Source organism: Moschus berezovskii, chromosome 6, assembly GCF_049115385.1.
Source record: "Moschus berezovskii isolate FMDL1 chromosome 6, NW_MosBer_1.0, whole genome shotgun sequence".
NCBI lineage: Eukaryota > Metazoa > Chordata > Mammalia > Artiodactyla > Moschidae > Moschus > Moschus berezovskii.
This window is the reverse complement of record NC_142465.1, coordinates 100,250,794-100,264,754: the sequence shown is the minus strand read 5'-3', so window position 1 is coordinate 100,264,754 and position 13,961 is coordinate 100,250,794. Positions and strand designations below refer to the sequence as shown.

The window sequence follows — 13,961 nt, the reverse complement described above, 5'->3', positions numbered from 1 at the left end:
ATCTGTGTGGTGGTCTTTACAGAATTGAGCTGGATTGAAAGCTCAGTGCCCCTGAGACCGGATGAGCTCAGTCATCTCAGAGAGTTTGGCCCACCCACCTGGAAAGAATCAGACTTCTGCCTGAGCCTAGAAGCTGTGCAAGTGAAATCTGAATATGACACCCAGAAGTATATTTGCTAGAAAATATAAAAAGGAAAAAACGAAAACATCTCTCATTGGCTTCAGTGTATTTGCTGAAATCATCTTTTCATGAGATGAAAAGCATCAGTTAAGACCAAGCCCCTAAGGGGTTACAGCCCCAAATTTTGGCAGGGTTGCAAAACAGAGGGCTTAGAACTGCCAGTCTAGGCAAAATGGTGATTCTCTCAAAGGTCCCCAACTTTCCTTGCTGCTCTTTGGGCCACGTCATCCTAAAGTTGTTTGGGGGCTTCAGGACTGACAGCCCCTTACCCCCTCCCTTCTCCAAACCTGCTCTCAACCACGTGTGAGGGCAGAAAACAGCCAGTGACTTTAGCTGTGTTAAGGTGCAGTGACCATCAAAATCCAATGTGGCATTAGAGTCTGGGGCTTTGCATTTAATCAAGACATTAATGGTTTAATGTCCAATGGAGGCTCTTTTTCTGGGACAAACGCTAAACCAGATGGGATGCTGGAATAAAAGGAATAAACCAGGCCTCTCCTGTACAAATTCAGATGATAATCAACCTAATGATGATAAGGGACTGTGTCCTAACCTGGGAATACGTATCTTGAGAGGTAGAACTCTGATACCAGGGCCAGCAGAAAGTTGCTTTAGGACGTAGGGAACTTCATCTATTCTACATTGTCTAATATGTACCTCCCCTAAGTTAGCAGGGCTTCCTCTGATCATCCCGCAATGTCGCTTTGTTTGGATGCTATAGCAGCATGCAGTGTTGGATTACATGTGCTAGGACAACAGCCTAGCACAGTGACATATAGCAAGAGTTTGATTTTTTGAAAATGTATTTATTTATTTTTGGCTGGGCTGGGTCTTCATTGCTGTGTGTGGGCTTTCTCTAGTTCTGACAAGCAGGAGCTACTCCCTAGTAGCTATGTGTGGGCTTCTGAGCATGGGCTCCAGAATTGCTGGCTCAGTAGTTATGATGCACCTGCTTAGTTCCCCCAAGGCATGTGGAATCATCCTGGAGCAGGGATTGAACCTGTGTCTCCTGCACTGGTGGCCAGGTTCTTAACCACTGGACCACCAGGGAAGTCCTAGAGTTTTAATAGCAAGAATCCTGCTATTACACCTAATTGGCTCAGTTAACATTTGCTGAGTAAACTGGAACCAGTGGGGGAAAAGATTGCTCATTTTAGAATCTGGGTCCTTTATAAATGGAAGAATGGTATCTTACCCTTGCCAGAAGAATAAGAGTATATATGCTTATGAAGTTTACCAGTGATAAATTCATGGAGGAGGAACTATTTGAGACGGAGTTTTCCGGAGGCAGGGTCAGAACAAGAACATTTTTCATGTAGTCAGGGGCTGTGATATTGTCCATGAAGTAGTGGTCACTGGAATAAAAAGCACAAGTTTCTCATGAAAACCAGACTGCTCCAAAAAATGGAAATGGAACTCCTACCTATTTTGTACATCAGCTTTGAGATAGTTTAAAACATTTTTTTTCTCCTGCAAAACTCTCTGTCTACTTTCCCCAGTAAGTTTACTTTTTTCCACACCTGTCTCCTTGAATAGCAGAAAGATGCTGTGGTTAACAAACACAAATGGAAAGGGAAGATCAGAATACAGATACTTGTTTTTTTATAAAGTTTATATGAATTTTAATATTTTTAAAATACTTTGATAGGTTATTCTGAAATTAAACATGAAGGATCTAGAATATACTAACAAACAGAGGTTCATTTGTTTCTTTAGCAATTCACTGTGGATAATTCTTTAAAAAGAAAGAAGACTTTTGGGGAGCCCTGGACATGTGAGCTTATTTTCAAGGTTTAATGACTCTTGCGGATACCTGGAAACTTTCTTTTCCTTAAGTGCTCATAACGCTTTAGAGATTTACAGATAGGATAGAGAGAAAGTTTATGAGTTCAATTTACTTTCCAGATGGTGAAACAAACATGAAAAAAATGAAGCATTTTCTCTAACACTGTGTACTTCTTAACATTAGCTAACTGGTCCTAGTATTCTCAATTCCTGGGCTTCCTGGTTGGCACTAGTGGTAAAGAAGCCAGCTGCCAATGCAGGAGACAAAGGGATGCGCTCTTGTAATGTGGGAGACCTGGGTTTGATCCCTGGGTTGGGAAGATCCGCTGGAAAAGGGAAAGGCTATCCACTCTAGTATTCTGGCCTGGAGAATTCCATGGACTGTACAGTCCATGGGGTTGCAAAGAGTTGGACACAACTGAGCGACTTTCACTTTCACTTTTGTTGTTTGGGTTAGGAAGATCCCCTGGAGATCTGGCAACCTACTCCAGTATTCTTGCCTGGAGAATCTCATGAACAGAGGAGCCTGGCAGGCTACAGTCTATGAGGTCATAAAGAGTTGGACACGACTGAAGCAATGTAGCAGTATACATCCTCAATTCCTAGACACATTTGGCACATTGAGGACCCTCGATACTGTATCTATTTCTTTTTAAGATATTTATTTATTCGGCTGTGTTGGGTCTTAGCTGAAGCATGAGGGATCCTCATTGCGTCACATGGGATCTCTTGCTGTGAAGCACTGGTTTATTTGGTCCGAGGCATGTGGGATCTTAGTTCCCAGACCAGAGATCGAACTCGTCTCCCCTGTATTACAAGGTGGATTCTTAACCACTGGACCACCAGAGAAGTACCTGTTAATCATTTTAATGTTTTAACCTTCAAATAATCTAACATGCTTGAACTGCTGTTAGCCAGGATGGCCATCATTTAATATTCAAACAGTAGGTGAATATATCTATGTGCTGAGGACTGTGTTGAAGAGTTTGTTTATATTACCACACCTCATCCTAAAGGACCCTTATAGATATTTTTATTCTCACTTGATAAATGAGAAGACTTGATCTCAAGATGCTAAGTAATACCCAAGAGGCAAATGAACTGAAAGTGTCAGAATTATAATTTGAATCCCAAGTTATGTCTAGTTTCAAGTGAATCTCATGATCTCCCCGAAACAGAGCCAGGTGTCCTTAGGGAATAGTGATAAAAGGAGGTCAACACTTTGGCAGTAGATGGAGGAGTTTCTAAAAATAAAGTTACACCAAACTGGTTCCACTGAGGCCTCCTTTCAGGAGGCAAAGCAGGAATAAAGTGTTGATAATTCTGCCCTCTTTCTTGTATTCTGCAGCTACAAGGCTCAGCTGACTATAGTATCTTCAGAAACTAGATAAGCCTGCAGTTCCCATGCTTCATTGTTTTCAACACTGGGATAAGTACATTCAAGGTGTCTGAAATGACTAATCAGATATGATACACTGCGGTAATAGCTTCTGCTCTGAATACAGACAGCAAATGATCAATGATCCAGTCAGATAAGTGAGGTCATATGATTCAGCCGATGGAGCAAGAGACACAGGATGTACCAGCAGCACCTGTTTAAAGCTTCGTCTGACTCAGATATTACCTTGGCACTTTTTTTTTTAATGGGTTCTCCATAAAACTGTGACTATATGAGAAGATGCATGGTAAAAAAGAGGGGCTGTGATAAAAGATGGTTTCTGTTCTCCAGAATGTTCTCCCCTGAGTGCCAGTGAAGTGCAGGGGGAAATCACTGCCCAGTGACTGCACTGCAGAGGGCAAAGAAAAATCGTGTCAATCAAATTCACTTTCCTCTTACCAAAGGTGGCTGAAGGAAAATAATCTAGGACCAAAGGCCACTGGCAATCGAAGGCACAGATACAGCCCATGTTCTCAGAAATATGACTGGGATAGTAGCTGATTTATTACTGCCTGGGAAAAAGATCTTACCATCAGGCTGGAGACCAGGATCCTTGTTGAATGGGCACGTGGGTTTAATGTTTTTTTCTTTTTAAATAAACCTTTAGTATTTATTTACTTATTTTTTAGTTTTTAAAATTTTATATCGGAGTATAGTTGATTAACAATGTTGCATTCCTTTCAGGTGTACAGCAAAGTGACTCAGTCATACATGTACATGTATCTGTGCTCACTTGTGTTAAACTCTTTTGTGATCCTAAGACTGCAGCCTGCCAGGTTCCTCTGTCCGTGGAATTTTTTCAGACAGGAGTACTGGAGTGGGCTTCCATTTCCTCCTCCAGGGGATCTTCCCGACCCAGGGATCGAAACAGTCTCTTGTGTCTCCTGCCTTGGCAGGTGGATTCTTTACCACTAAGACACCTGGGAAGCCCATACATGTATCTATTTTTCTTCCAATTCTTTTCCCATGTAGGTTGTTACATAATATTGAGCAGAGTTTCCTGTGCCACACAGTAGAAAACTTTCATATGGTCCTTAGACATGATAGCGATATGAAAGGTATACATCTCTGTTAAGACTATAGTGAATTAAATAAGAATAATAAAGAAGAAATTAAACACTGGTTAAAATATTATCTTTATACTAAATTCCATGTGAGGCTATGAAAAACATGAGAAAAGAGAGTATCTTTTGGAAATCCTTCTTTTCTTTCTGAAAGGAGGGTTCTTCCAAATACTATACCTACTTGAATAAATCCACTAGAATAATGACGATGTCTTCAGCCACTGCCCGGTCACCCCTGAGGTCACGGATGGTTTCCGGTCCACCACACATAACGATCACTGCAGGAGAGACAGCAAGACAGAGAAAAATATACAATAATCTGTTCCCAAGTAAGAAGGGAACCACATGCTTGCGTCTGGACCCAGCAAGTCTACGCGACATTCATGTTTTAAGATTAACACCAATTCCTCAAATTTATTCCCCCCTGCTTTTTTTCTTTTTAATGGAGTCAGAGTAGAGCTGCATGGGATCGTAAAAAGAATCATCTAATCCAGACTTCCAGTGGTGAAGAATCTGTCTGCCAACTCAGAGGACACAGGATTGATCCCTGGTCTGGGAAGATCCCACATGCTGCAAGGCAGCTAAGCCAGAGTGCTACAACTCCTGAGCCGATGCCCCAGAGGCTGCGAGCCACAACCACTGAAGACTAAGTGCCTACAGCCTGCGCTCTGCAACAAAAGAAATCACCGCTATACCAGTGGTAGGGAGTAGCTCCTGCTTGCCCCAACTAGAGAATGCCCATGTACAGCAGTAAAGACCCAGGACAGCCGAAAAATAAAATAAACAAATAGTAATACATATATCTTTAAAAAAGAACCATCTAGTCCATTTTCTTAATTTTCCTGAATTAAGGAGACTGTAGCCAAGATGTCAATGAGATAAAAAAACCGGTAGATGACAGAAACAGCTCTGATAGTCAAGTATTTGAGTCTGTTCAGTGCTTACGCCATTACATAAGGCTGGAATAGTTACAAAAACTATCTTCATTAATAAATGAAATGCACTACCCACATGTAAAGTTGTTGGAAAACATATAAGTTAATGTGAGCATTAATAAAATCTTCCTAAGCACCTTTCCTTGGGTTTTGCTTGCAGCTTAACTCAGAACTCAGTGACAGTTCTAATCTGACTCTCTAAGCTCTCCAACCCATTGTAACCAGATTTCCAAAATGCATGGCTTGATGAGTAAGATGAGTGAGTTGGGAGACACTTCATTAGATCTTTTCCTACACTGTGTTGTCCAGTTGAATTGAAAACATTTTAGGGACATGAATCATTTTATATTTCTTTTCTCCTATATCTCATTCAATGTTTGGCAAATGGTAGGTTCTTAATATGGCAAATGCTTGATAATGACAGCAAATGATGTTTTCAGGGATACCAGGAAATCCTGCCAAGCAACACCTTTCCTGGTAGAAAATTTGACAGTTGATTCCTGATATATACTTATTTGTGAAAAGAATCCTTAATACATAAGTATTCTGATATATTCTTATTGGTAAAAAGATTTCTGTGGCAGGTGAAATAAATCACTGAATTACTTAGTGAGAATGATTTTATACCATTCACTTTTCATACTTGGTCTATAAATGAGAGATCACTGAGCAGGTGAAACAGAGAATAAAGCCAAGTCAAACAGTCGTGGCTTATCTATTAAATCTGCCTAAGGCTAGATATCAATAAATATGTCCTCTTGGTCACTGGGGAATATTTGAGGATTCGTCACAGATTCAACAGTGTATTAGATTGTGGCGAACTTAAAAAGCAGTTTACCAGGACTTCCCTGGTGGTCCGGGAGCTAAGACTCCATGCTCCCAACGCAAGGGCCCTGGGTTTGATCCCTGGTCAGGGAACTAGATCTCAATTGCTACAGCTAAGACCAGGCATAGCTAAATAAATAAATGTATGTTTAAAAAGCAGTTCACTCCCGGGGCAAATTCATATCAATGTATGGCAAAAAAAAAAAGAAAAAAAAAAAACAAAACAAAATTCTCTGTCATTCTTTGCCTCTCCAATAATAAAGACTTCCAGCCAACTAAAAAAAAAAAAAAAAAAAAAAGCAGTTCACTGATGGTGGGGGTTGTGATATCATTTTGGTTGATAAATGCTGGATTTTAGCCTTATACTCACTTTCATGACACTGACATATTTAAAATTTTTATTTTATTTATTTATTTATGGCTGCACTGGGTCTTCTACATGGGCTTTCTCTGGCTACAGTGCAAGGGTTTCTCATTCTGGCAGCTTCTTTTGTTGCAGAGCCCTGGCTCTAGCAAGTGTGGGCTTCAGTAGCTGTGGTGCTTGGGCTTAGCTGCCCCACGGCATGTGGAATCTGCCTGGACCAGGGATTGAACCTATGTCTCCTGTTTTAGCAGGCAGACCCCCAACTACTGGACCGCAAAGGAAGTCCCATGTTAATATACTACTTTGCTAATTTCTCTGAGGATAAGGTTTGAATCTGCAAAAGGAACCATATAATGGAGTTGCAAGCCGCTACAGATCTTCCCAAACACACAAAATATACAGTAATGATGACAGCTCTGGGGGATAGGTTTGTCCAAATCACTCATAGGGAGGTGATGGTTGTGAGGAAGTAGCCGGCAAAAAAACGATCTTGCTTCATGTCCTCTTACCATTGCTTTTCCTGTTCTGATCCATTAAGATATCCTGAAACTCGGTATCTCCTCTCAACATCTCCTTGAAGCCTAGTTTCTGAGAAAAATAGGAAACTCCAGCCTCCAGAGCATTGAGGTACCTAGAACAGAAAACAAAGAGAAACTCTTAAGTAATCAGCTTAGTTTCTTCATGGCTTTCCATGTCCTTTGCTCACTGCTTACAGATCTCTCCAGGGGACTTGTTCATCTAAAATCCATTGCCACTGTTAACACAATGGATCCCACGATCCCAAGCGTTAGGAGGAATGTCTAATTTAAGGGGAGTATAGGGACAGTTTCAGGGGATCTTCGTGTATTCATACAAACAGGAGGTATTTCCCAGATCCCTTCTAAAGGCTTCTTGCTATTTGCTGAAGGAAGGCTACTCTATTCTCATCCCATTATCACAGAGAAATTGAAACTTTTGAATCTATAGTACAAAAATTCAGAGCTGATAGGAGTAATTTTTCCTCCTGTATGAAACAGACTTTTCTTCACCCCGAAGTTTCTAAGATGATGCCTCAGTGTTGATTCTTACAGTTCCCTAGATGTGTGTTCTCAGGGGTACCCTATTTTAGTCCTCTGCATGCTTTGGTGGAGAGAGACTTCAGGTTCCTTCAAGTCATTCTGCCACCTTTGCTGGAGTTGTGTGAGCTCTGTAGTTTCATTTTAGCAACGGTGCCCAATACTCTGTTCTCTCCAACAGTTTTACTCCTCTGAAAAGCTGTGAGAGAAATGATTTCTAACCTGTTGTGTAGGACAGGCAGAATGCATACTCTCTGCTATCATGTCTGATTTCCATTTTCCTTAAACAGAGATCATGGTACTTGTCCTCTTATCTACAGAGGGCTTATTGTGGGGAATTGATAAAACTAACGTGAAAGTGCTTTCAAAACTGCAGAGAGTGTCACACATGCAATGTATGTCAATTATATGAATGACATCATGTTTCTTTCGGCCCCTTTGTTTTTACTTATTTATTCACTTCTAATCACTTTTAGTGGAACCAAAGTTTTCATCAAAGCTATATTTATAGATACTTCACTTATGCCATTTGGAAAGAATTAGAAAAATAGTTAGTCAATGTATTTACCATTACATAGACACTTTATGTCAATCACACTGAGGCAAGGAAAACAGATCATTGTTAACTAACAGACTCTATAAGAAAAGGCATCTTTCTGAAAATATGTTCAGAAAACATCTATTCAGAGTTCTCAATACATATAACGTGCTCTATATGATTCCTTTTTATTAATATGAAACATTAGCTGTTGCTATTGATTTAGATCATGAGATCAGAGGAAGTGTCATATGCTTCTAAGTGAAATTTCAATTTGACCTGAAGTTAAGGGGTACCTACTTCAGAGAACTGTGTTTAATAGATCTAGTTCAAATAGGAGTAACAAACAGCCTTATCTAAATATATTTATAGCTTAAGAATGAAATCAGTTAAACGTAAACTATGTACCAGTTACATGTAAGAAAGTGGGTTGGTTTCCATTCCCAGTGTTGTTACTTCATGGAATGAGCATCTGGTAATAACTAGGGGTCTGCTGAGAGTTTACGGTTTCTCTCCAAGGTTTATGGCTAAATGTCAGAAGGATATTAACGGTCTTGCTTACCAGAAACAGTCCTCAGTCTCTGTACTATTCTTGAAAACATACGCAGTGTTCCAGGAAAAAGGTTTGAATTGAAAATTGAACTTCCAAAAGTCAACCAAAAAGTACATCAGCTTCCGAGCTGGAGACATCATCCTGGTTAAAGTTTCTTTGTAGTCACATGACAATCCAAAACTCCCAGCTGAAATCATGGGATAGTTTAAATCTGTGTCAAGGCTGTGCCAAGAGGTGAGAAATAAACCAATATCAGGATTAACCTAAGCAGGACAAGTAAGATCCTTCTTTAAGCTGTTTCAGCATGTGGGTGGAAACGACAAGAATGAAACAGGGTCATTCAAGCAGGTATTCGACTTACATAGGTCCCTCTCACACGAGTGAATTTATAGAATATTTATTGAACTTATGCTACATTCTAAGCATACTCTGGATGTTTTCTTGTATATGTGGCTTGGTTTCCAGGTGGTACTAGTGGTCACTTCCCAGTGCAGGAGACATGAGAAACGTGGGTTCCATCCCTGGTCCCTGGAGGAGGGCATGGCAACCCGCTCCAGAATTCTTGCTTGGAGAATCCCATGGACAGAGGAGCCTGGTGGGCTACACTCCATAGGCTTGCAAAGAGTCAGACATAACTGAAGCGACTTAGCCTGCACACATGCACTGCCTTCTCTGGGCTTCCCTGGTGGCTCAGATGTAAAGAATCTATCTGCAATGAGGGAGACTCAGGTTCGATCCCTGGGTCGGAAGATCTCCTGGAGGGCGTGGTAACCCACTTCAGAACTCTTGCCTGGAGAATCCCATGGACAGAGGAGGCTGGCGGGCTACAGTTCATAGAAATGCAGAGTCAGACATGACTGAAGTGACTTAGCATGCACAGGCACACACACACACATGGCTTGGTTACTTTGATTTATTCTGAGTTTCATCAGGTTGTCCTAACATCTAGGCTAGGACATATGGACTTTGGGGCGTAGGGCTAAGAAAAACAGAAAATGGGCCACCACAACTACTGAAAATGTTGTGAAGCCCAAAAGATGTCCCTGAAATTCCCCTCCATGCACTGCTTTATTTTCAGCTCTTACACCCACTCCAGTATTCCTGCCTGGAAAAATTCCGTGGACAGAGGAGCCTGGTGGGCCACAGTCCACGGGGTCCCAAAGAGTCGGACACAACTTAGCAACTGAGCGTGCAGGCGCTTCGGACTACCTTTGAGACAGGCATCGCCTGAGGCCTTTACGGTTTTCCTTCTCCTGCTCGGCACATGGATCTACTCGTGGTTCCTTAAACATCAGTCAGTTCAGTTCAGTCGCTCAGTCGTGTCCGACTCCTTGGGACCCCATGGGCTGCAGCACGCCAGGCCTCACTGTCCATCATCAACCCCCAAAGTTTACCCAAACTCATCTCCATTGAGTTGGTGATGCCATCCAACCATCTGATCCTCTGTCGTACCCTTTTCCTCCCATGTTCAATCTTTCCCAGAATCAGGGCCTTTTCAAATGAGTCAGCTCTTCGCATCAGATGGCCAAAGTACTGGAGTTTCAGCTTCAACATCAGTCCTTCCAATGAACATTCAGGACTGATCTTTAGGATGGACTGGTTGGATTTCATTGCAGTCCAAGGGACTCTCAAGAGTCTTCTCCAATACCACAGTTCAAAAGCATCAAGTCTTTGGTGCTCAACTTTCTTTATAGTCCAACTCTCACATCCATACATGACTACAGGAAAAACCATAGCCTTGACTAGACGGACCTTTGTTGACAAAGTAATGTCTCTGATTTTTAACATGCTGTCTAGGTTGGGCATAGTTTTTCTTCCAAGGGGCACGTGTCTTTTAATTTCATGGCTGCAGTCATGCCTTAAACATATCAAGCTTTATTTTCTATCAGGGTCTTTACAAATGCCAGAAATGCTGTGCCCCTACCTCTTTGCCTGCTTGATTCTTACTGATCCATCAGGTCCTAGATTAAATCTCTTTATCCATCAGAAGAACTTTCTTTGATACTTGAGACCAGGTAATCATTTGAGAAAGAATCTGTTTAATCTCTGTCTCCTCCACTAGACTGCAAGCACCATGAAGGTGAGGATCACACCTGGCTTGTTCACCTCAGTATCTCTGGTCTGCCAAGTTCGTATGAAGACAATTAATATGTATTACAGAAAGGAAAACAACACCCCCTTCCATCTTTGGTGGTCTATTAAAGGTTTTCTCTGTGTAGACGAAGAGTGATCTTGATTCAGGGGGAGAGGGAACAGAAAGAAAGGCATGTGGGAGGGATTTTTATTGGGGAAGGGTGATTTGGCAGAATGAAGTATTTTGTGGTGGTGAGAATTACACTGCATGAGATGAACAAGAGGGATGGGGGTGATTTTCCAGAAGCCAGAGAAGCATTTTCCCTCTAAAACATACTGGAAGATTTTTCTCTTCTAAGTTGATATGGGCACTGTATAAAGTACTTTAGTATGTTATTCATATAATCCTCAAATAGCACTATGAAATAAGAATCCTACAACTGTTCCTGTTCTTACAGACCTAAGGATGGAACAGAACCCTGCCAAGGCCCTAGGGTGCCTTCCTTTGTGTTAGTGTCTGGGAATAGTTCATGCATTCAGTTTTTAAATTATCCAGGTTCACCATCTTCCCTGTATCTTGCTAGGAGTCTAACTTCATCTCTCGTGCTAATTCAGTCACCCTTCTTTGCGACGGACTATAGCCCTCTAGGCTCCTCTGCTCGTGGGCCTCTCCAGGCAAGAACACTGGAGTGGGTTGCCATGACCTTCTCCAGGGGATCTTCCCGATCCAGGGATCAAATCCAGGTCTCCTGCATTGCAGGCAGATTCTTTACAGACTGAGCCACCAGGGAAGCTGCAACTTCATCTCTACCATTTTGCTTCTCATGCTCAGATGTTAGTAACTGAACTAGAACAGCTACTGCCATTCACCCCACACTGAACAAAGGCCGAGTTACCTGGATGAGGGTATGACAGTTATTAGAGAGGCTGCAGAATACAAGGGCCCCGCACCACTGACTGTTTAACCTGAACTAAACTGCTATTTGATAAATCACTTAAATATTGATGATTTCGTCCTGACTTCAAGTCACAGGGGCATGAAAACAACAAACCAAGCTACTTACTACATTTGGAAGGTGGAATAGGTACACGAGGGCCCCATGAGGACACAGCCCATCTGCTTTTTACTCTGTAGGAGAAAAAAGAAAAAAAAACAACTAATCCCTAAAAATAAAACAAGAATCAGTGCACAGGAGAGAAGCGAGCAAGGGGAAGGCTACGAGAAGGCTGGAAAGTGGGCCTTTCTCTCTCATTCTAACACCTCCGAGATGTCTGAGCTGGGAGAGGCTGTGGAAGGAGGGAAGAGAATCCCGCTGAAGGTGTGCTGCCCGAACGTGAACCTGGACTCTCTTATCAAGGGGAGGATGTCCAGTGGCTGAAGAGGCACAGACAGGCTGTAACATCAGCAGTGTCTGTAGGCCACGTGGGGAACAGGCTAGATTTGGAGGGGCTGTGGAGAGAGAGGGCAAGTTCCAGTTTTAGGGGAAGCGACAAGCAGGGCTGCAGAGAACAAAATGCAGTGTAACTGCTTTGAAGACTATAGATCTCATATTCCACCCTTTCTCAAGGGGCACCCGACTAGGAATATTCCATTGATGGTGTTGGAGAACCAGTTTGTATCTTCCTCTGGAGAGGCAGAAAGAGGAGACACACACACCTTCGTAGAACCACAAAGTGGAATGTATTCAACTCCTCTTGCTCACTCGGCACCCTCCACGATTAAAGATGACTGTGATGAGCCACGCCTCCTGACATGAGTGTGGCCAATCAGGTTGATTCTATGTTATTGATTAGAGCTTCAGAACCATGCTCTGTGCCCAGCACTCTGCTTTCTGAAGGGCTTTTTCTTAGGTTTCTGTTGTAGAGGGGCATCTCACAGCCTACTTGCCTCTAAAGAGCTTGGAACACTCTTCAGCTCCATAAAGCTCTGGTTGGGGTTAGGGCTGGGTTTGGGAGGAGGAAGTAGGCAAGAATCTCTCTCTTCCTATTTCTAGATTTTGACATTACAGTTACTACTTTAAAGTTAGGTTTCAGATTCAGCTCTTAATCAATCTGTGACCATGTATATGGTGATGACTTGCAATAGGTCTCTGGTGTAGGGCTTTGGGGGCCTCCCTGGTGGCTCAGCAGTAAAGAATTCACCTGCAAGGCAGGAGCCACAAGTTCAATCCCTGGGTCAGGAAGATCCCCTGGAGGAGGTCATGGCAACCCAGTACAGTATTCTTGCTTGGAGAATCCCGTGGACAGAGGAGCCTGGCAGGCTACAGTCCATGGGGCCCCAGAGAGTTGGACATGACTGAGCACATATGCACACAGGGCTTTGGAACATATTTTTGTAATAGGGTACCTCAGATATTTCTTGAGGGGACACAAAGGCAAATCAGTTAATACCAACTTTAGACTTTTAAAAACAATTGGAAACAAAATAATCCCCCTCTATACCACTGACTGTGTACAGACAACATAGCTAAGGGGCTCCCTACCTTCCTGGGTTCCTGGAGGGCCCTCTCACTTGGAAAATAGATGGGGAGAGAGCCAGAGCACCCCATCTCCAAATCACTCAGCTGTGTAGCTGGAGGCAACGGGGGAGATGCTGGCAGATAGGGGAGATGCCGGTGGACAGGGGAGATGCTATTGGACAGCAGAGAAGCTGGTGGACAGGTGGGATGCTGGCAGACAGGTGGGATGCTGGCAGACAAGGGAGATGCTGGCGGACAGCTGGGGTGCTGGCAGACAGGTCGGGGAGCCCAGCCACCATCCCCCCAGGGCAGGAGGGTGAAAGCTGACCCCGCAGAGGCAGGCACTCACTGAAATCGTCCTGAGGAGGTCGAGGCCTTCACAGGTACTGCTCCGGCAGTCACTGGACTTATAAATCACACCTTCTGAATAGATGAAGGTGGCATTCACGGTCACATTGAGGCCTGTTATCCAGAATGAGGGGAAAGAGAAGACTAGTGTTATTTCTCAGTAAGTTTATACTGACTGTGAGATTTATCTTTTGCCAACTGATCCTGGAGGGGAGGGGGTGGAATTGTATATCCAGTTTTAGGCCTAGAAATATTTGAGTTCTGAGTTTTTACATCACTCCCTGTCACTTCTTTATTATTACTTTAATGACTAGCATATTGTTTTTATTTTTATTTTGGAGCC

General features: G+C 42.7%; 1 protein-coding gene across 3 annotated transcripts in view; it reads right to left on the bottom strand.

Annotated features, from left to right (window-relative positions):
* Positions 1-13,961, bottom strand: part of GUCY2C (guanylate cyclase 2C) — a 97,577-nt gene that overhangs the window by 46,093 nt on the left and 37,523 nt on the right. For all 3 annotated transcript variants that reach the window (XM_055394169.2, XM_055394168.2, XM_055394167.2), the window contains 6 exons: positions 13,620-13,732; positions 11,876-11,940; positions 8,748-8,960; positions 7,102-7,223; positions 4,650-4,746; positions 1,419-1,536 (listed from right to left, as the gene is read on the bottom strand). In XM_055394169.2, the coding sequence (XP_055250144.1) occupies positions 1,419-1,536; positions 4,650-4,746; positions 7,102-7,223; positions 8,748-8,960; positions 11,876-11,928 (603 nt within the window). In that variant the 5' untranslated portion in view covers positions 11,929-11,940; positions 13,620-13,732. The remainder of the gene's footprint in view (positions 1-1,418; positions 1,537-4,649; positions 4,747-7,101; positions 7,224-8,747; positions 8,961-11,875; positions 11,941-13,619; positions 13,733-13,961) is intronic.